The following is a 19,915-nucleotide window of genomic DNA, read 5'->3' on the forward strand; positions in this document are numbered from 1 at the left end:
TCAATATATTAAGTTCCCAGTATTGTTAGTCAAAATGAAAAATAAGGGAAGTGGTAATCCAGTTGAGCAATAGTGTAACTGATAAATCTGTAAAATATATTAATGCTGCTGATATCAGGAAGAATTGACTTGACAGACTTTGTACCAAACTGTTTTAATGTTTTCATTAAACTCTGGTCCTTGTGACCACATTATTCACAAATACCAGCAGTAAATATAAAAAAAGTTGAATGAATTTATATGGGCAGCACAGTTAAAGGCTAATATAGAAAAAAACATTACTATTGGAGCTGGTGATAAAAATAATATGAATTGAAAGACATGACAGTTACAGTAGACAAATGTTACATAAACACTCAGGTTCGAACATTTTCCATTGAACCAAATTATTTACAAATGTCTAAAGCCAATGAACTAAAACTCAAACAACATCGAAGAAGAAAATTTAATGGATATTTAGTTTACAGATCTTCTACGGAAATCTGACGATCATTTCCTTGCCACAAGCTCCAGGAGAGTGGAGGTGATTTTTTCCAGGTTGTTGGAGTACCGAAGGTCCCTGTCCATCCTGGGTCCTCGTTCCATGTGGAAGGGAGGTGAAGAACAGTGGGAGTCAAAAAACGCCTCAGCAGCAGGTCGGTAATCTCGAGGGTGCATGGGTTCTTGAAACCTTTCAGGATAACTTGCTGGCTCATCTGGATGGGTAGCATGTGGTGTCCGAGACATATCGGGCCGCCCAAAAACCTCTGAAAGCAAAATAATGTAAAAAAACTTATATCAAAGTTTTTGTAAAAATGCAGAGTGATTTGACAGAGTGAACCGGAATATGTGGCTTGCTGTTCATCACAAGATTAATTTCTCATATAATCACAAGATGAGCTGACAGAAATGTGCACACTGCCTCCACGGTTATTACACATAAACTTAACAGAAAATGGTACAAATATATGAAGAGAAGAATAATGAAGAATATTTTGTCAAATCTGACTGAGGTGAGTGTCATCTAATCCAGTTATACAACTTACCTTCATAACGGCTTCTGTTTGAATTTGAGTGTCTGGGTTCCCTGCGTACAGGGTGGTCGTATTCTTGGTGCCGCTCATCAATGTTTGAGTTTGAGTGTCTGGGTTCCCTGCGTACAGGGTGGTCGTATTCTTGGTGCCGCTCATCAATGTTTGAGTTCGAGTGTCTGGGTTCCCTGCGTACAGGGTGGTCGTATTCTTGGTGCCGCTCATCAATATTTGAGTTCGAGTGTCTGGGTTCCCTACGTACAGGGTGGTCGTATTCTTGGTGCCGCTCATCAATATTTGAGTTCGAGTGTCTGGGTTCCCTACGTACAGGGTGGTCGTATTCTTGGAGCTGCTTATCAGGTATTTGCTCATGCTGCTTCCAGCCTCTTCCTCTGCAATCTTCTTTAAAGTAGAGGTCTTCTGGTCGTCTGAGGTCTGAATCTTCTTTGAGGATTGTCTCATACTGGTGTCTTGGAGACGGCTCCCAGTCCAGTTTTAAGCGGTCGTAGTCTTTAGAGATGACAGCTCGACCTTGGCTATTTTGCTACAACAACAAATACACATGCTTCTTTAATTCTTTTCTACTGTTTTCAGAGAGGCAGAGAATAAAACTACATGTTCCATTAGAAAAGACCGACCCAGTGCAGGGTTACACGTACCCCAGCTTTCTCCAATCTTTTGGACTTGAATTCTTGCAGAAGGTTGCAAAGTTTGTTCTTCAGGAAGTCAGCCTCTTCTGCATTCTCAATTTCAATGTTTTTCTATTAAAAAAGGAAGGGACAAGGGAAAAAAAGACATTTATGAATGGCTGCACAACAAACACATCACTAATACATGTGTGCAAATTCATATTCTTACCAGCATATCAAAAACACCTCCTGACTCACAGCGTCCTCTTTGGCAGCTTTCAGTATGATGTTGGCTCTAAAGAAACAACAGGTTTGATATCACAACAATTTTATTATATAAGTGAGTATATATTCTAGACTAGTTAGAACAAGTGGCTTCATTTTATGATTAACCACCTTTGATTCTATGTAGAGGTCCTGGTGTGATTCATAGATTTCAGGTTTCAGATTTGCACTAACTGGTCTAGGACGACCACCAAACCTTGGATTTGGAGGGCCATACTCATCACTGAACCTTAAAGATCAAACATGTCCAGAAAATTAATGTAAGATGATGAAGCATTCAGTCACACAAAATAAAACATTTTTTAAAAAAGGTATTAGCCAGCCAGTTTCCTGGAGAGCAATCTTTACAGATTAACTCCCAGGAACATTATCACTCACATCTCCTTTGTCGTTTTCACCTCCTCTGCAGTGGCATCAGAGAAGCGACTCTTTCTTTTTCTTTTACAGTGTTCCTCGTCATCATTGGGGGCCCTTTTCAGAAAGCGCCTGAATGGCTCTGGGATGTCAGACATGGCCCTGGTAACTTCCACTGTTCTCTGGGAGGTAGGTGGTCCTGTTCTGCTTGGCCCAGGGTTGGCAACTGCCTCCTCCTGATGTGGTTCTCTCATTTCATGGCAATAATCTCTGATCACATTACACAAATGGTCACGCGACTGGTCACTCTCCATAGGTGTGGGAAAGCTACTCCTCTTGGCCTCCGGTTCACTCGAACCCTGCCTACCTGCTATATTCATACTGTCATGTATGCCTGGTTCCCTGTCCAGAGACCACTGGTTGTTATCATCTTCTGTGTACACTGGCTGCGAGGGCTGATGCTCAGCAGAACAAACTCGCCCACGCCTTTCTTCCTCAGAGAAGAACTCTTTCAGCGAACCTCTTTCTGGGTAGGCCCTTCTGTAAGAAGAAGCATCTTCTGGGTCATACTCCACATGCTGAGCCTGGACATGGGGCATCTCCACCCTTGAATCATACCTGGGAACACCACCAGGCTCAGGTACGGCTCTTCTTTGTGGATCTTCAACATATTCCCCTTCATACTCCCTACGATAATCAGCATCCATATACTCTGGTCTGTACATATCAGCTTCTCTGTAATCTGCCCTCCGCAGCCCATCTCCCATGTGGTCATGGCTGAGTGTGTCCTCTTGTTGGTACATCTGTCTGTCTCTGTTGACCATGTAAGGGTCTTCTGTAAGGAATGAGGGGGGGTTTGAGTAACCTTTGGGAAACCTCCCTCGGTGAGAGTACTCATCCCGATTGAGTTCTGGTAGAAGAGGTGGCACATCTCGGTGGGTCAAACTCTGTGAGATATTTCGATTCCCATTTTGCTTCTGCCGTGTGGGAACTAGAGAAGAGTAAGCATATGGTTTAAGCAAAATATAACCGATTATGGGCTCATTTGCAGTTTTTATAAATAGTCCCTTTACAGCTGCAATGGCCCTCAACCATATGCTACATCCAGTGACTCGCAAGTGTTCAATTGCTCAGATTTACAGCAGAGGTCATTTCATCATTTGTCGAGAAAAATATTACATGTAACATTGCTCGTATGAGCAGTTCTTACTACTTTTTTTTATTAATACATTTTTAATTAGATGTCTGTGATTTGTCACATTAGATTCCCTAAAAAGTATGACATGCAGTATGACAACAACTCCCACACACCTTAAGTCAGACAGTTTGTGGCACTGAATGTTTTCATGTGGGGTTTGTTGAACAAATCCAGGGTAATGGTTTGTTGGGCATTAAATCGGCAGATATATTAGTAGATAATAGCTTCTTGCTGATACATTTCTATCAGTGTATACTGTATATAATTTATTTTTCACCTGTAAAATGTCCTTCTCAGTACGTACATAGTGTTAAAATATCTTGATATCATGATTAATGGCCGATATGTCATTATCAATATCAGCCTCAAAAATATAGTCTCCGTCACGCTATAATTATTCAAAAACCTTGTAGCATGAATGTTGACATGTTAAGAAATATTTACAAAACTTTGCCTTCCTTTAAAATGTTTCATGAAAATCTGTGCCTGACATTTCTATGTATTTATCGATGCTCTGACAAGCTGCTCTAAACACCTAACTTACTCTGCTTGAATTTTTTTCGTCAGTGTTACCAGAACAATATTGGAAATATTATATGTAACCTCTTCAGTATCTAATCCATTATCTATTACTACACTGTATTCACAGTATGAATGCACCTCTTGAGATGTTTCCTTTGCCCTCCATCCGTTTTTTCACCAGTAGCTGAAACACAAAAAACAAAAGTTTCTCTCAAAATTATTTTGTTATGAATTTAAAGGCATAGTATTTTAATAATATTCAACATGTCTGAATACTGAAATCTGTATATCCCACCAATGGAGTTCCTCGTCCATCCTGTCTCTCTATTATCTCTGCTTTGGCTCGTATTATCTTTCCTCCTTGGGTTACCATGGATTGTTTATCCCAGGTCACCAAGTCTGGCCGTTTCAATTCCTGCATAAACACAAAAGTTCTCGATTAATTTTCTCAATTATAAAGCTAAGACACTCAAAAAGTTCCATTGTAGTTTTCTGAAAATGTTCACAATGCTTTACCACATATTTCTGCCGGTGTTTACGTCCAATCAAATGACGGACCATTTCTTGTAGGTTTGCAGTGTGATGACATAGCCTGCATGTGTATCTGGGGCCTGCTTGTGGATCGTTACAAGGCACTTCGTCCAAATAGTTTAAACCTAAGAAACAGAGCAGAACATGAGTTTCACGAGTATAAAATTAACATGGAACAAAATGAAAATTGTTCACAGGTTATCGAGTTATTCACCAATGATGGGTTCATTAAGCTTCATGTAATCCAGATATTGTACAATGTCCTCAAACACCGGTATGCTGTGTTGTCTGACAACGAGCCCTGAGAAATCCAAACACTGGTAGTTAGCAAAATAATACAACAGAGAGATAATAAAGTCTTATATGCACAGTGCAAGGTCTAGCTTGCAAAATGAATTGCCTCAATGTCCACAAACATCTCCTTGATGCCTTATAAGTGAATGATATCCCATATTCCATGCATACAACAGGTCAAGTGGTTTAAGGGAGGTAATAAGCAAGTTTTACTGTCGCTGCAACAAAAGGGTTAAATTCTCCTGTTGGCATACTGACTTCAGAAATCTGACTACTGCAAATGAGTAACCATACATGTTTGGATGCATGATCTCCAAAGTTTCACCTTTGAACACCTCAAATTCTGCTCTACTTACTTTTGCAGAAAAGTCATCCCTCTGAAACAAATGTGGGATGCAATCTTCTGTGTCCCATGATTCTTTGGTGTTGTTGTGTGAATGTCTTCAGGTCAAGACATGTTGACCGAGATGATTTTATGGTATTTAAACACTTACGTTGCAAAAAAAGTACTGCCCGGTGAGGCCTTTGATCCTGTGACGTCCATGTTATGACAAAACCAGCTAAATGCCACTTACATCACCAACAACAGAGGAAAAATGATTTTTCCAACTATCCAAAACAAAATAGTCACACAAAGTTATCGTTCACTTCAAGAGTGCGCATGCCAAAGCCCTTTGCTCAGTTCAAACAAACGGAAACACACTTTTGGTATTTGAGCCAACGCCACATTCTTCAACAGGTAAAACTGGAACACACTTGTCCAGGCTGCACACATTAGCAACAACAGGCATTGTCTGAAAACATTTTTGTGGTTTTATTGTTTCTTTTATACATGAAAGGAACATGTTTTTCTATTCAGTTTTGAACCCACATACAAACAGGAAGTTGGATCAAACAATCAGGATGTTCGATGTGCAGGGTTGCACAACACGTTGTTGACACTTAGTTTGCGCATCGGCTTCTCTGCGAACCTCTGCAACCCACGGGTGCCCATAACGCCCTTCTCTGCGTTGAACCGCAGAGATGTTGGTGAGTGGCAGTGCACTCTTTGATGTTCCAGCAGCAGAATGATATCCAGCTGCCAAAATTGGCTACATTATGATTTGGGACAGCCATGCAGGCATGGGTGGGCCTGTTCCGCCTGATTTTGTTCAAGTGTTGTCTATTAGAATAATAGGTGAATGAGTTACATTTCTGAATAAAATAAAGTGTTCACTCAAAGGACACCAGCAATGGGTACACTCTCAGTGAGCGTGCAACAACAGGTCTTAAGTCAAACTCACAGAAGATGATTGTCTGCGACAAAGGTAGCTGACTTGTGTAAATACTGTCCACAATCTCTCCTTGTACAGATGGCGAAGAGGCCGCACCACTAAGAAAATTAGGAGCATTCTCAAAGCCAGCGACGTTATAGAAGCCCAGTGCCATCAGTCCCATTTTGTCCTAGAAGCACTTTCTCCAGGCATGACTCAGCTACCGAACGCAATCATCTCACCGCTCCCAAGATAAGGTGCACTGTGGAAAGATTGTCCTCCACCATTAACAAGATAAAAACACAACAGGCCATTCATGTAACATTGACATTTGAACTGACAATCAGCTCTGGTTGAGCTGCACTGGAGCTAGCTTTGGCTAGTTTCAGGACCCACAATGATGGACAAGTTCTGAACTTAGAGTATTACGAAACCTGCATTAGTCTGGCAATCAGACATGCTGGATTTATACATCTGTTCAGCCATTTTGGCTACAGGGGACACTATTATCAGCAAACTAACTGTGCTGATAGGTCCAACATACGTCACATGGCATGTATGTAGACAACCAAGCATTACACTTGTGTGACTGCTGGATGTCTCATTTCAAAATGATTGCCATTTATCTGCTGCTAAAGCAGCCTCCACTCCTCTGGAAAGGCTCTCCAGAAGATGTTGGAACCTGGCTACAACCACAAGAACATTAGTTGCAGCATGAAGATCAAGATCAGAGTGTCAAGTCTTCATATCTGACTATAAAGTGCTCGCAAACATTTTCAATACAGTGCGATACAGTCCCAACGATGATATGACCTTTGATTTTTTTTTTTTGTTCAAAGCCATTCTCAGAGGGTCACAACCACTGATGGATCTTAACTAGTCCATTAAAAGCAGGCAGCAGATTACAGAGTGACCTCTGTTAACTTTGTGTGTGTGGACTGAATTAACTGCCAGAATAGACAGCAAATACAGTCATGGCCAGAACAGAACAAAACGACAAGGCTGAAGATGAAGTCTACTTACCCGCAGCAACTAAGACATCCTCTTTCTGCCAGGAACGAAAGGAGAGCAATAAAAATTAAGTCAATCAGTGCTGGATAAACAGGGCACTAGCTAGACTTCAGTCACGTCACCGCTGCTACAAACAGAGAAAGGGTTATATCATGGAAATATATTTTTTAACACATAATGGTTAACCAAAACCACAGCTCACTTGAGGTGCAGTAAAGATACATATCCTCAACGGTTCATACACTCACCATAGTTTCACAGCAAGTAGGTAACATAGTAAAGGAAAAAGAAAAAGAGTGTGTACTCCTGGATGTCAGTTTCTTTCAAATGTTATTTTAAAACATACATATATTAAGCCTCCTTCCTTGGAGAAGTTTATAATAACTGCCGAAGACCAAATCTAATGGATATTTGTATGCAGACACAGACCAATGTTCAAGCAACTTTTGCTTGTGCACATTACTACAGTGATTGTGTATGAGGCAGTTAGCTTTGCCAAAACATGGCTGACCATACAGCAGTACTGTGACTGAAAGCTTCTAGTATAGACAAGTTGCTGTCGCTACACAGCGCGGACAAGGTGTTAGCATCTGTAATGGTCAGTTTTCAAGGATGTGTCCATGTTTATTATTCGTTTTCCAGGCTTGACTTTCCAGCAGTGTGAAACAAAGTCTGTTGTTGATCCTTGAATCTTCAGAGCCTCTTGTGATTGGGCTCCCTCCAAAAACATAAAGCCATCATATATGCAAGAACATTAAGAGATTTACATGCACTTCACCAGAGGGCTGCAGCTTTTGATTTTTTTCCAGATGGAGCTGGTACATATTTTTCTGTACAAAGCAGACACAGAAAATTGTCAGAACATGGTTACATTAAAGTGCATGTGATACAGTGGCTCAAGGGCATCCTCCATATGACACAAACCACTGAAAAGCACCTGCAAAAAAAAAGAAGACCTGACCAGACCTGACTCCAATGGAGATTGTTATCAAGCTTAACTCAAATCATTTATCAGTATTCTGGATTTCAGGTTGCCATGTACTAAATCATCAACAAAACTTCCAGTGATGTGGTGCGAGGAAGAACAGCGGCTATAACCTGTGTTGTTGTAGCCTTGAGTCTCAATACTTGATTGATGTAGACCAAGAAAAAAGCAAGTTCAGCTATTGGTGATGACCTCCACAAAACAAATGGCTGCTTCAGAATTGAAAGGAGATATTTTTTATGCAGAGCAGTTGCGCAACATGTTTTTAAAAATCACGTCACCTGCTGTTATTGCAAATGGGTTTCAAACATCCACACAGAGACAACATGCGGTAAAGTCATATAGGTCTGTTCGACCTAAATGTGTTTACATGTTGCCTTCTTCTGCGCCATAAACGTACTGCAAGGGGCGTTCTTTAAAGACACAGTGCTCCTCCAAAAAGTCTTCCTCCAAAGTCTTCACAATGGTCAAAGACAAATGTTGGTAAGCATTCACCAGCTTATTTAACTTGGGTATACCAAGATGCATGGTCCTTGGCTTGCAGGACAGAAGGAAGTATGGTCACAGGATATCCAAGAAGGCAATACATCAGAAATAAAGTACTGTAGAAGTACCCTGATGTTGCTAACAGCTTGGAAAGATAGTGAAATATCACTTTTGGATGTTCCTTGTTTCCTGCTATGTGACTTATCTTGAATCTGTCAAAGACCTGTGACTGAATTAAAAGAAAAATAAGCAGGTCATGGAAAAAACATTAGTCACAGTAAAGTCCTCACTAACAGTAACTTCTATAATATATGTTGATATATATATCACTGGGTGTTTTAGCCACGTTAGTATTAAACACAGCTTCCTGTACCAGTAAACGGTGCTGTGTACCTTTATATGTCCTGGTGTAGTCAGGTGTATCTTGAACAAAGTATCACCTCTTATGGATTTATCACAGACCTGGATTAAAAGAGAAAACATAAATGAATCAGCATCACAGCTACATGAGATGGTGTGATACACAGTCAGCTGCCAAATTATTACACACTGCTAAACTATTAAATCAGTGTGTATGGATAAACTATTAGCAACATTTGTTATAGTATATACACACATGTATGTAACAGTGGCAGCAAAAACTGATTATAATAACCTTACGAAGGAGGGGTTTCTTTCAGTCTGCTGTAACTTATTAACTGTTAACGTTACACTGAAGCTAACGTTAGGTTAATTTACCTACTTTACTAGCAACTTTTTTGTTTGTTTTTTTACCTTCATTTATACAGATTAAATCAGACTGAGATCGGGGTCTCTTTTACAATTGAGCATTGTGTACATCACATAAAGACATGCTTTTATTTCACTGACTTACTATGTATCTTAAACCTGTGTGCGCCATGCTGCGTTCCTCTCTTAAACCTAACGTTAGCAGTCGTAGACCTCATTAAGTGGTAAGTTTAAGCTAACATTAGACAGTTTACCTTGCATTCAATAAATTCGGCATCATCATCATATGGTGTTTCGATGTTGTCCATTATGGATGTTTTGCAACTTGTGTTAACGTTACCTTCTCAAGAAACCTTTAGTAATGTTAGCTTAACGTTAGGTTAGCAAACGTTTAACTAGCTAGCGAACGCAACCATGCTAGTTCCTACAATGGCAGAGTCGTGTAGCTTTAGCTGTTAGCTATCAGTTTGCGTAGTGTTATTTTGCTAACTATAACGTTAACGAATTCGTATTCGCTTATGTGTGGTTTATATTGTATGGCCTTCCATTACTTTTGTTTACACCGTCGACAAAACTGAATAAGATAATGATTACTTCCTGTGTGTTTGTTCAGTTTAGACTAAGACTCTCTCATGAGCGGGGTCGTCTTCGCACCGAGCCATCTCCGTAAAAAAAAAAAAAAAAAAGAAAACTACGACGGTATTCAAAACGAGCGCACCCCACAGGCAAGTACACATATTGACGACCGTTACCTTACGCCCCCTGTTGGCCTGGACCTAAATTGCAATCAAAGTCAATGCCATATAGTGCAGACAGGACTGTTGAACATTTTCTGTTTATTTGGCTCTAAGAACTTGCTTCATATGTACAAAGTCTGGCTTTGGAAACTGGTGCACATGTCAAGCGGTGTGGGGCATCTGCACAGCATTCGGTAGACTTAAGGATAGATCTATAAAGCAGTATGATACAGTAAGACAAGGGACTCCTTGACTCATTATTTCAGTACAGTGGAGGTCTGAGCAACTATGAAGATATCAATATACAAAACTCAGCAACTTGTCTGAATGATAATTTTGCAAGCCATGTTGACATGGATACAAATCATAAGCACTTACAGGTACAGCTCCCATCGTATGTACATGCACATTTGAATATGTACACTGACCAATGATTTATATACCCCTCGCACATACATATTTTGATTTGCTTACTGGCTTACCAATCAGTTTCACAAGTATACCGTTCTCTTCAGAGGCCATTATCACACTGCATTAAAAAAAAATATTCAAGCTTGAACCACTGCTGCAATGATGTTTAACCAAGAGTTAGACAGATGCATTCACAGAAATCGTAAAAGAAAGTTATGACAGCAATCCAAAATACTGAACATTATAAACGATCATACTAAGGGGATATACTCTGGTGCATTATCTTAAGTCACTCTAAATACAAAAATATCACACCAGCATCACCCATACCACTTTCAAGCAGTACACGTTAGATAGTCAAGGGCCAAAGCGTGAGAGAGGCCTGTGTCTGATGATTATAAATCTTAATTTACAATGTACCGATAACATACAGCACAAAGATGACTTCACAGGCAGAAAAAAATGACATTTCTGTTAATAAAAGCCATAAATAACCCATTGAGGACAGAATGAGAACCGCAGGTCACCACACAAAGGGACACAGACAAAATGTTGAGATGTTTCAGTAGCAGGAGGGTCAGGCATCTGATTAGATGAAACTAATCAGTTTGAGGTGTTGTAGAGTCCTCCTGGAAGATTGTTCAGTCGGGAGCGCAGCTCCTTCCGGACCTGGGTCACCCTCGCCAGTTTGCGTTTGTACTCCTGAAAAAGTCCACAGCAGAAAAAGGTCCATCAGAGCTCAAGGATCTTAGATTCTGAAAGAGTGGAATTGTGATTTCTGAATTTGTCTCAACAACAATTTTGGAAATACAATTTGTGGCAAGTAGATATTATGTTATTAGAAAATCTGAATTAAGGATATGAAGGCAGTATAAAAATGGAAACGAGGTTACATCACTAATATAACGTTGTATTGTACATATATACACAATGTGGTGTTAGTTAAAGCACTAACTGAAGTTAATTAACAAAAGTTGGGATTTTTGGCCAAATATTTCCAACATGTTGTACTTTACAATAAGTCTCATTTGAAAGCACCACCACATATATGAAAAAGGTTGTGCGAGCACATTAAATACATATTTATTGGCTGTTAAGCTTGCAGCCCATTTAACCATATCCTCTTTCAAACCTATCAATGTATGATGTGATTTGAAAAATAAATAAATAAATGTATCACTACTTTTAGCTCAGGTTGATGACTAACTTGCCACAATGTTTACTTTCTATGAAACACACACACACACACACACCACAAACTTTCTCCTCCAATCAGTTTTGAGGATATTAAAAAGGTATTAAGGTTTATTTTACTTTTTCAACAAAAATGCAGGGAAGTGGTTATATTTTATCCTAGTAGCCTTTTAGAGTAAATTAAGTGTTTACAGAAATATAGGCTAAAGGCCAGTCATCAAAGACACAACTCATACCAACAAAAAGTTTCACTTAATTCATGTGTATTATCCTATTTGTACTTGTTAAAGGATTCAGGAACAGGAAGTGTCACTCAGATGTTTCAGCTTTGCTGCACACATGTGCTTATTTTATCTTTGCCAAACAGCTGATAAATGTAGGTGTGTTGTGCAAAAAGAAAACATTTCCTCAGGCCACAGGAGGCTTCAAAAGTTCAGTATTAATCACAAACTTCCAATTATATCTCATCATGTCATCAATACTGATGTAAATCTCATCAATGACTGTTAAGACTACAAAAACCTGTTGTGTTTTTGTATTTTTGGTGCACATCTACAACTTTGATTGGATTGAGCTCAATTTAATTTTGAGTGTGTAACATTTACTGTCTCTAAACAAAATACAAAAGCTGTCATAGACCATGTTTGAAATTGAACATTTGTACAATCCATGTACCACCAGGTGCTGCAAATGTTGCAGCAAAATAAAAGCACTCACAAAATCAGTTTTATTTTTTATTTTCAGTTTTTTTTATTACAAAAAGATTTGACTGAGTGAAGATACAAGTAGGAAATTCTTTGTCCTCCTGGTACCCTGTGGATAAAGGCTGGACAGTTATTGTCACCACAAAATAGGACGACTATGAGTAAACAAGAAAATCTGAAGTGAAGTTTTTCAAGATCAAGTACATTGGTTGATACTTACCTTGTGGGAAAGTACACATTGATTTTAGACTGAACTGATTTAAATGACAAATGCTGAAAGAACAAGCATTTCCTAGTGACCAGGTAAAATAGTACTTAGATTTAGAGTGTGTATCTAATCAGTAATCTTTCCACTGTAATCTACAGTCTGAAATCTACAGTCTGATTCAGCAACAAAAAAGGCACTGCAGAAGTATGCATCATGCTGAAATACATGAAAAGAAATTTTACTTCAAAAGGTTGAAAGACGAGAAGTGCAAGCACACAGCTACACAGACAGATGAACACCAAATATCATGACGACAACTGTGAGGTAGACAAAGCATACACAGATAACAGTGATTGAAAGGAAAAAGATTTACGCACTTCTAGTTTCTGCTCGTTCTGGGCCAGGCCATCCTTCTGGCTTTGCAGGAAGACTGTTAGTGTGCGCGTGAGCTGCCTCCTATCGTCAATCTCTGCGGCCAAGCGGCCACTGTAGTCTGCTAGCAACATACACGCCTCCTCCACCAGCCTGGAAAGCCGCTCCCCTGATTCCTTATCTAAAGCACACAAAGCACAGGGCACAATGCTTAAACATAATCAGCCTAGAGGGTTCACCTGGAGATCATTCAGTTGTCCATCAATACTGGTACAATGCAGATAACTGCTGTAAACTCAGTGGCTAACATTGTTTCCTATTCAAGATGGAGGCATTTTAGCCCATTTGGTCTTTGTCAGTGTCCTGCTCAAGGGCACTTTAGCTTGCTTGTAGTGATTGTTTTTTGAAATGAAAGGCATGAGTACTAAGTAAACGTGTTGTCAGTCTTGAGAACATACGGTATTCCATACGAAGACCAAAAAAACTTTTTTAAAGATGTTTTATCTGGAAGTGAACCAACTTTGAATACCAAGGGGGGAAAAAACCTGTCCACTGCAGATGACTCCGTAGTCAACTCATGGTCGCTAACCCTATTGTTATCAAATAATATATACACGTTTTAAGGTTTAGGTTTGCATTTGTTTTGTATATTCGTAAGGTAAAGTTGAGCAGTAGATGGGGTCATGTGCAAAAGTGCAAAAGGGGGAGTAAATGTCCAATAAGGAAAAGGGCACATAGGCAGGGCAGGTATTTGTTGTCACACAGATATAAACCCCTGGTCTACAGTTTTCCTACTCAGTACCCCAAAATGCTACCCATAAAGAGAATTACTTTATTAACTAGAAAGTAAATGTCTTGCCTCCTACCTGTGATCCGGTGAAGCAGTGACGTGTCTTGCACCTCAGCAGGAAGGGAGGAGATGCGCTGACGTAGCACTGAGTCGCCAGAGGCTGCATTTTCCAGTTCCTGCAGAGCTCGGATTAACTCTGTTGTCTGAGGGACAGAGAGGACAATAAGCAGGGGTGGGGGGTGAGAGGAGCAAAGGGAGGAGAGAAGTAAAGGAAGAAGGTATGGTAAATGAGCGGTTAACACATGTCAAATGTGAACAATATTGGAGAGGCAGCTGAGAAAGGAAGTGTTACGATACAAATCCAGCCACAGGCAGTTGTATCAACTGTAAAATGTCATTTCATTAACACCCTGTATTGGCTGCACTGTTTGTCTAGGCCAGCACCTGTGGGGGCTCGGCTGGGGAGCTCTGGGAAGCAAAGTCCTCATCATCTGGTTGGATCTCTTCATATGACCTTTTCTTAGCCTTCTTTTCTCCATCTAGGATTTACAAAAAGAGACAAAGAAAACATCACACACAGAAGTACTGTTTTCTAGCTCAAACAGGAGCCATGTGTTGTTAGAAAACACAAAACCACGCAGGGACGTCTTACAGGACTAAGCTAGCAAGGTTTAAACTTGCAGGGTGAGCATTTACACTAGTGTATTGTTGTAAAGAACAACTATGTAGTCGTGGTTGGGTGTTGAACACAGCTTACAAGCCTGTGCAGGTTAGCTTTGTGTGAACTTACATAGGACTTTTGATAGCTGATCCAGCAGGTTGTTCTCGTACACAGCTCTCTCCTGCCAGATGGACAAAACCCGACCCAACTGTTTCTTACAGCCCTCCTCGCCATCTCTGGTCAGGAAAAATACAACACAGAACAAGCACATATACTTTAAACAGCTTTCTGAACTTCAGCTGATGTTAAGGCTGGACAATACAGGCCTAAAAACTGTGATGAAGTCTCATGTTTCCAAAATCACCTTTGGCAAAATCTGACCATTTACATTTATCTGACACTTTTATCCAAAGCGACTTCCAATTGTTTTACATGTCAGAGGTCGTACGCCTCTGGAGCAACTAGGGGTTAAGTGTCTTGCTCAGGGACACATTGGATGGGTCACAGTGTGGGATTGAACCCGGGTCTCTCACACCAAAGGCATGTGTCTTATCCACTGCCCCATCACCACCCCACTTTTTCTATATTGTTTATCAAAATTGTGTATCAATATATAAAAAAAATTAGGGACACACCGAACGTTCGGCAACTAAAATTAATCGGCCGAAAATAGCAAAAAAAAAAGCACTTTCGGTGTTCGGCCTAATAAGTCAAAAGACCAAATAAATTTTACCAAACAATTACGTTGACAAATCGGCAGTGTGGAAGCATTTTATAGTGTCTGAGAAAGACGCAAAAATCGGCAATTGCAGACACTGTTCTGCTGAATTGACTCCTAGCACATCCACTCCATCTGTGGCTGACTTCTTAGAAAAGGCAACAAACGTCCTGACCCGCTTTGAGCGTTTCTGTCACTCACTTGTGAGAAGGTGATTAAGCTAGCCGCACCTACATTTGGAGTGCACACGTACTCATATGACAACATTCGGTTTTCAAGATAAGGTGTCTATATAGTATGGAAATTAATTGGATTATATTCACAGAAAGTATAAAACATGTTACATATGTCCATTAAAAGTAAATGGACACATGTAATTTACTTTACCGGACCCTCTCGGGCCTCGGACCCACCCACCATAGTCTCTCCAAATCCTGTGGGAAACACTGAGTAAAAAGCACATTTTGACTGATTAATTTATGCAATGGTTAAAAAAAATAAAAAAATAAATAAAAGGCAAAATAAATGGAAAAAAATGTGAAAATCCTTATTCTGTCTTCAGGAAAGTTTTTCATTATATTCACCTTCGACCAACAATTTTCATTTCAGTGCATCCCTATAAAAAAATGCCATTAACAACAAGAATAAACAAATATCCAGTCCTAAATAAGGTAACTCAATGCAGATTACTAATGATTTGTAATATAAACTCTGACCTGTAGACATGTTTGAATGCATCAACGATGATCGGTGCAAAGTCCTGGGTGAATTCTGGTCCTTTCTTCTTGCTGTTCTGAATGACATCGTTGGCCAAGTAAACAAAGGTCAGCTTGCGGGACACCTGAGCTGCATGCAATCAAATGTACAAATAAACATATTACAGTGAGGCATTTGGTTATGATTTACGAGGCTAGCAACACAGAGGTAGGTTTCAATGCAGGTTTGTTTCCGCTGAAGGGTAGCACATTATGAGTTCATGAGTAGTGATCTATCAATTAACCTATTAAAACAAATTAGAATTTATGTACTTTTTATTCATCTGAGAAAGGAAAAAACTGTAAATGCAATGCTATGTTTTCTCCTCCAGGCCAGACTGTCAAACACAGCAAATCTATCCAGTACCAACCATTTATCCCACAGTTCATTCTTACTATGGCTACATATCAGCCCCAAGGGTTCAGGCATTTAATAATTTAATTTCAGCACCTTTAATCGCTTGTTTTGTGTCTTTTCCATTTGGCTTTTATCCACCAACATGTACTTCACAGTCACAATAAACAAGTAATGATACATATGTATTTGTTGCTTTTGGTCACAGTCACTGAGCTAAGCGTAAAGCCCCAGAGAAATGTGCCATCTCTTATCCCCATGGCTGTTAACACTGCACACTCCTTTCAGTCCTCCGACAAGCTCCAAAAATATTACATCCACTTGAGATATCATTAGATTGTTGACTAGCACCCTAAGGAAAAGTGTGCCAGTATTAGTTGCATAACTACAGCAATACCCGAAATCCACACAACATGTTAGATTTTTTAAACACAGCTCTTTCTTGTACTTATACTGAATCTACTTAGTACATTTAGAGCCAGCATTTTATTGTTATGATTCAAGGGGGACACGTTTGCTTACAGTAATCAGTGGCAAGTCAGTGGTCGAGCCTACACTTTCCATTTGACATGGAGCCCACTCATACAAAGGACATATTTTAAACTGTAATCAACTTGAGCATGTTTGAGCTAGACCTTGAGAGAGGAGAGAGAGCAAGGCAGAAAGAAACTAAGAAAAAAATCAATAAGAAACTAATTTTTTTTAAAGTTTTCTTATCCAGAAAAATAATGCAGAGCGATCCAAGCAGCTACAAACAGCAGTAGCTAAAACATAACTGCTCACATTTGAGGTTTACTTAATGATTACGCTGATCCAGGAAGCCTGCTATATGTGATCCACCTATTTCAGGTGTTTTAGTGTTCATGACAGAAAAATGCTTTGATGAACTTCTCAGCAATCTGTTAAGATAAAAATGCTGATGTCAGCTGAACTTAAACCTGCAATAAACAGATTTTTTTGCACGTGCTAGGGGCAGCACAGACAAACACTGTGAACACAACACTGACAGATCACCTTTAAGTTGATATGGCAAACAGCTGCTTATTACACATCCAGCAGTTAAAGAGCAACAATACCACAGATTTCGGGTTGTGTCTACCTGGCAACTGTAAGTACAACATTCACTCTGTTTCAGCTTTGTTTTTAGTCTACACCAACTCCTAATGGAAATATCTGGGTGTTTAGCTGCTAAATGCTCCAGTGTGTTCACCAGCTAGCTTCTTAATGTCTCTGTCTGCTATTTGGTGCTGAGAAGGCAGCTACAGTGGGTTTATAGAGCTTTTCCGCTTGTTATAAGATTTTAAGATAAGATGTCAAAGATGTCATGTCAAAATTGTAACAATTGCTTGCTTGCACATCCCACAGACGTGGCGCAACATGATCTGTGTTTTTCTCCACCTAAGGGAACTATCTGGCTCTTTAGTTGCCAAATGCTCCACTTTGTTCACCAGCTTATCGCTAACTTTGTCAGTCTGGCATTTGGTGCTGGATAAGTAGCGTGACGTTAAGTTAACGTAGGTTTATGAGAGTTGCTGAAAACAGTTGCCTCTTGCTGCTGGGGCAGTAAACAAGATGCTAAAATGGTCTGAGCGAAGAACAGCTGATAAAATGTGTGGGTTCATCACTATTGCAACAACACATTTTACATTACACAATTTTTATATTAAAAATACAGCTGATGACTTTATTGGTGCAGCTTTAAGGATCTTAAACATTTAATATCATATAACATACAACATATTAATGAGGGAGGGTCAACTTAAATAGTATTTCAGGCCCGTCCTTGGATCACGGCTGAACTATTACTATTAACTTATCTTCTTTACCAAGGCTAGCATTAATGTTGTAAATTACAATTTTAGAAAGTCAGTTTAAATTTACAAAATAACTGAAATAGCCTCTTAACGTCTAACTTATAAACAGATTAACTAAAGATATATAACGTTAATGTTTAAGGCTAACTTAACGTACTGTTTTGCCAGTGCTGGTGAGTCAAAACCTTTTCAACTGGTATTGCTCAAAAGTAGGCTAACGTTAGAAGTTTCTGTGCGAACAATGACCCGTTGTCTAACAACATAACGTTTACTTAGCTAACGTTACAATAGTATGAAGCACACAAGGAACGCCTAGCCAGAGCTAACGTTAGCCAACTCCTGTTGCCACAGGCTAACGTTACACCTAACTTGTTTGTGAGTTGTAGAACAGAAGCACGTCAGCGGTCTTTATTGTGGGGTTCTAACGTTAGCTAGCTCACCGAGCAACCTTACCTTTTTTCAGTTCGTTGAGCCAAACACTGACAATAGTCCTCGAGTGTTTCCTGTGATGAATGAGCCACAACGACAACGTCTGAACACTTTGCTGCGAGTTGCTAAGCTCGGATAGTTTCTTTTCTAAAGCCGCCTCAGAGAAAGCTGACATCTTGACGATTAATAGAGGAGTAACCTCTATGGGAGTAACTAGGAGACACAGAGAGAGGCAGCGTTAAGGTTTCTCCCAGATGTGCTATCTACGGCAAGTTAGCCAGTCATTACAGGAATATTAGCCATCCAAATTACATGTCAGACGTTACCTTTCCTGTGACTGGTTATTTATGCTAACTAACGTTAGCGAACGTCGACTTCTGTAGCGTTCATATGCGCATGTGCAGAACGGATCGGACACAGTATTTCTTGACTTGCAAAATTATCTTTTACGTTGATAACGGTTGATAAACATTATATTTGTAATTTATGGCATAATTCAAACTGATCGAAAATTATTTGTGTCTCTCCGTTGACAAACGTACATATTTTATTTATTTTTATACAGCCTATATTTTTTACACCGAGAGGGGCAGGACTTCGCCTCTCTATAGCCAATCACAGGCAGAGTAGGAGCGGATCTTCCTGCAAGGCATACTGGGTAGGCGAGTCAGTTTAGTCTTCCAAACAGCGTATCTGTAATTTCATAGATAAAGAGCATTGCAAATTGACACAGTCGCACAATATGTAAAATGTTATTTTACTGTTCTTTTTATTTTTTATTTTTTCGAAATAAAAAACCCTTTGTGTGTCTTTGTTTATGAAGTAAATACAGACCGGGAGGCTTCAGAACTGAGGCAGAGAGCCCTAGTGCATACTTTTTTAATAGTCTGTGAGTGCACATCAACAGTGCAATCTCGCGGAAACTTCCATTTATCAGTCAAATATATTGAGATTATTTTACTGTGATGGATACATGAATATATTAGTAATAAATACAATAATTGAAAGAAACAGACACTGTGAGGCTACTGCAGCTGAACAAGTGACAGATTTTGACAAAAGAAAAGGAATCTCGAAGGTAATCACTTGTCCAGGACTGATGGACAATACATGGCCTAATAATTAGGTCAGGAGAGAGCAAACAGAGTCTTGACTGAGGCTGGACTGCTGTAACAAACAAGTGAGCAGAGATGTGTGGTAAAGACCCATCTGACGGTCTGTCTGCATCCCACTGTAAAGAGGTTTGAGCTGCTGTTATGAATGATAGCAAGAACAGTAATAACACTGAAAAGCCTCTGATGTGCAATCAATCTGTGTCTGTTTTATTTGATTTTCTATGGCGAGGCATTAGATTCACTTAGATAACATCTGGAAAAGACATGCTAAGAGAAATAGTGTGGATTTCTAGAAACCGTGTGTAACAACAGCATCACATACATCATAAAATGAATATAACAATAAAAATATAACAGACTTACAA

General features: G+C 39.6%; 2 protein-coding genes across 6 annotated transcripts; both read right to left on the reverse strand.

Annotated features, from left to right (window-relative positions):
* Positions 1-138: 138 nt before the first annotated feature.
* Positions 139-9,947, reverse strand: si:ch211-13c6.2 (uncharacterized protein LOC100000125 homolog). 4 transcript variants are annotated; one of them, XM_046057781.1, is made up of 13 exons: positions 9,542-9,947; positions 8,952-9,020; positions 7,100-7,124; positions 4,744-4,830; positions 4,515-4,654; positions 4,294-4,413; positions 4,137-4,182; positions 2,303-3,269; positions 2,036-2,153; positions 1,869-1,934; positions 1,670-1,771; positions 1,026-1,554; positions 139-746 (listed from the first exon to the last, which is right to left on the reverse strand). In XM_046057781.1, the coding sequence occupies exons 1-13, from the start codon at positions 9,593-9,595 to the stop codon at positions 490-492; spliced, it is 2,580 nt and encodes an 859-aa protein (XP_045913737.1). In that variant the 5' UTR covers positions 9,596-9,947; the 3' UTR covers positions 139-489. The 4 variants fall into 4 exon arrangements, with proteins under 4 accessions (XP_045913737.1, XP_045913738.1, XP_045913740.1 ...); XM_046057782.1 differs by lacking the exon at positions 9,542-9,947 and adding an exon at positions 9,433-9,474; XM_046057784.1 differs by lacking the exon at positions 7,100-7,124 and having other exon boundaries at positions 9,542-9,610.
* A 159-nt stretch (positions 9,948-10,106) lies between these two features.
* On the reverse strand, positions 10,107-18,802 carry LOC123976197 (regulation of nuclear pre-mRNA domain-containing protein 1A-like). Of its 2 annotated transcripts, none has more exons than XM_046058128.1 (7): positions 18,460-18,802; positions 15,799-15,928; positions 14,494-14,600; positions 14,148-14,242; positions 13,780-13,906; positions 12,919-13,094; positions 10,107-11,137 (listed from the first exon to the last, which is right to left on the reverse strand). In XM_046058128.1, the coding sequence occupies exons 1-7, from the start codon at positions 18,608-18,610 to the stop codon at positions 11,039-11,041; spliced, it is 885 nt and encodes a 294-aa protein (XP_045914084.1). In that variant the 5' UTR covers positions 18,611-18,802; the 3' UTR covers positions 10,107-11,038. The 2 variants fall into 2 exon arrangements, with proteins under 2 accessions (XP_045914084.1, XP_045914085.1); XM_046058129.1 differs by lacking the exon at positions 10,107-11,137 and adding an exon at positions 12,351-12,442.
* Between the last annotated feature and the right edge of the window lie 1,113 nt (positions 18,803-19,915).

The sequence above is a fragment of the Micropterus dolomieu genome, linkage group LG09, assembly GCF_021292245.1.
Source record: "Micropterus dolomieu isolate WLL.071019.BEF.003 ecotype Adirondacks linkage group LG09, ASM2129224v1, whole genome shotgun sequence".
Taxonomy (NCBI): Eukaryota; Metazoa; Chordata; class Actinopteri; order Centrarchiformes; family Centrarchidae; genus Micropterus; species Micropterus dolomieu.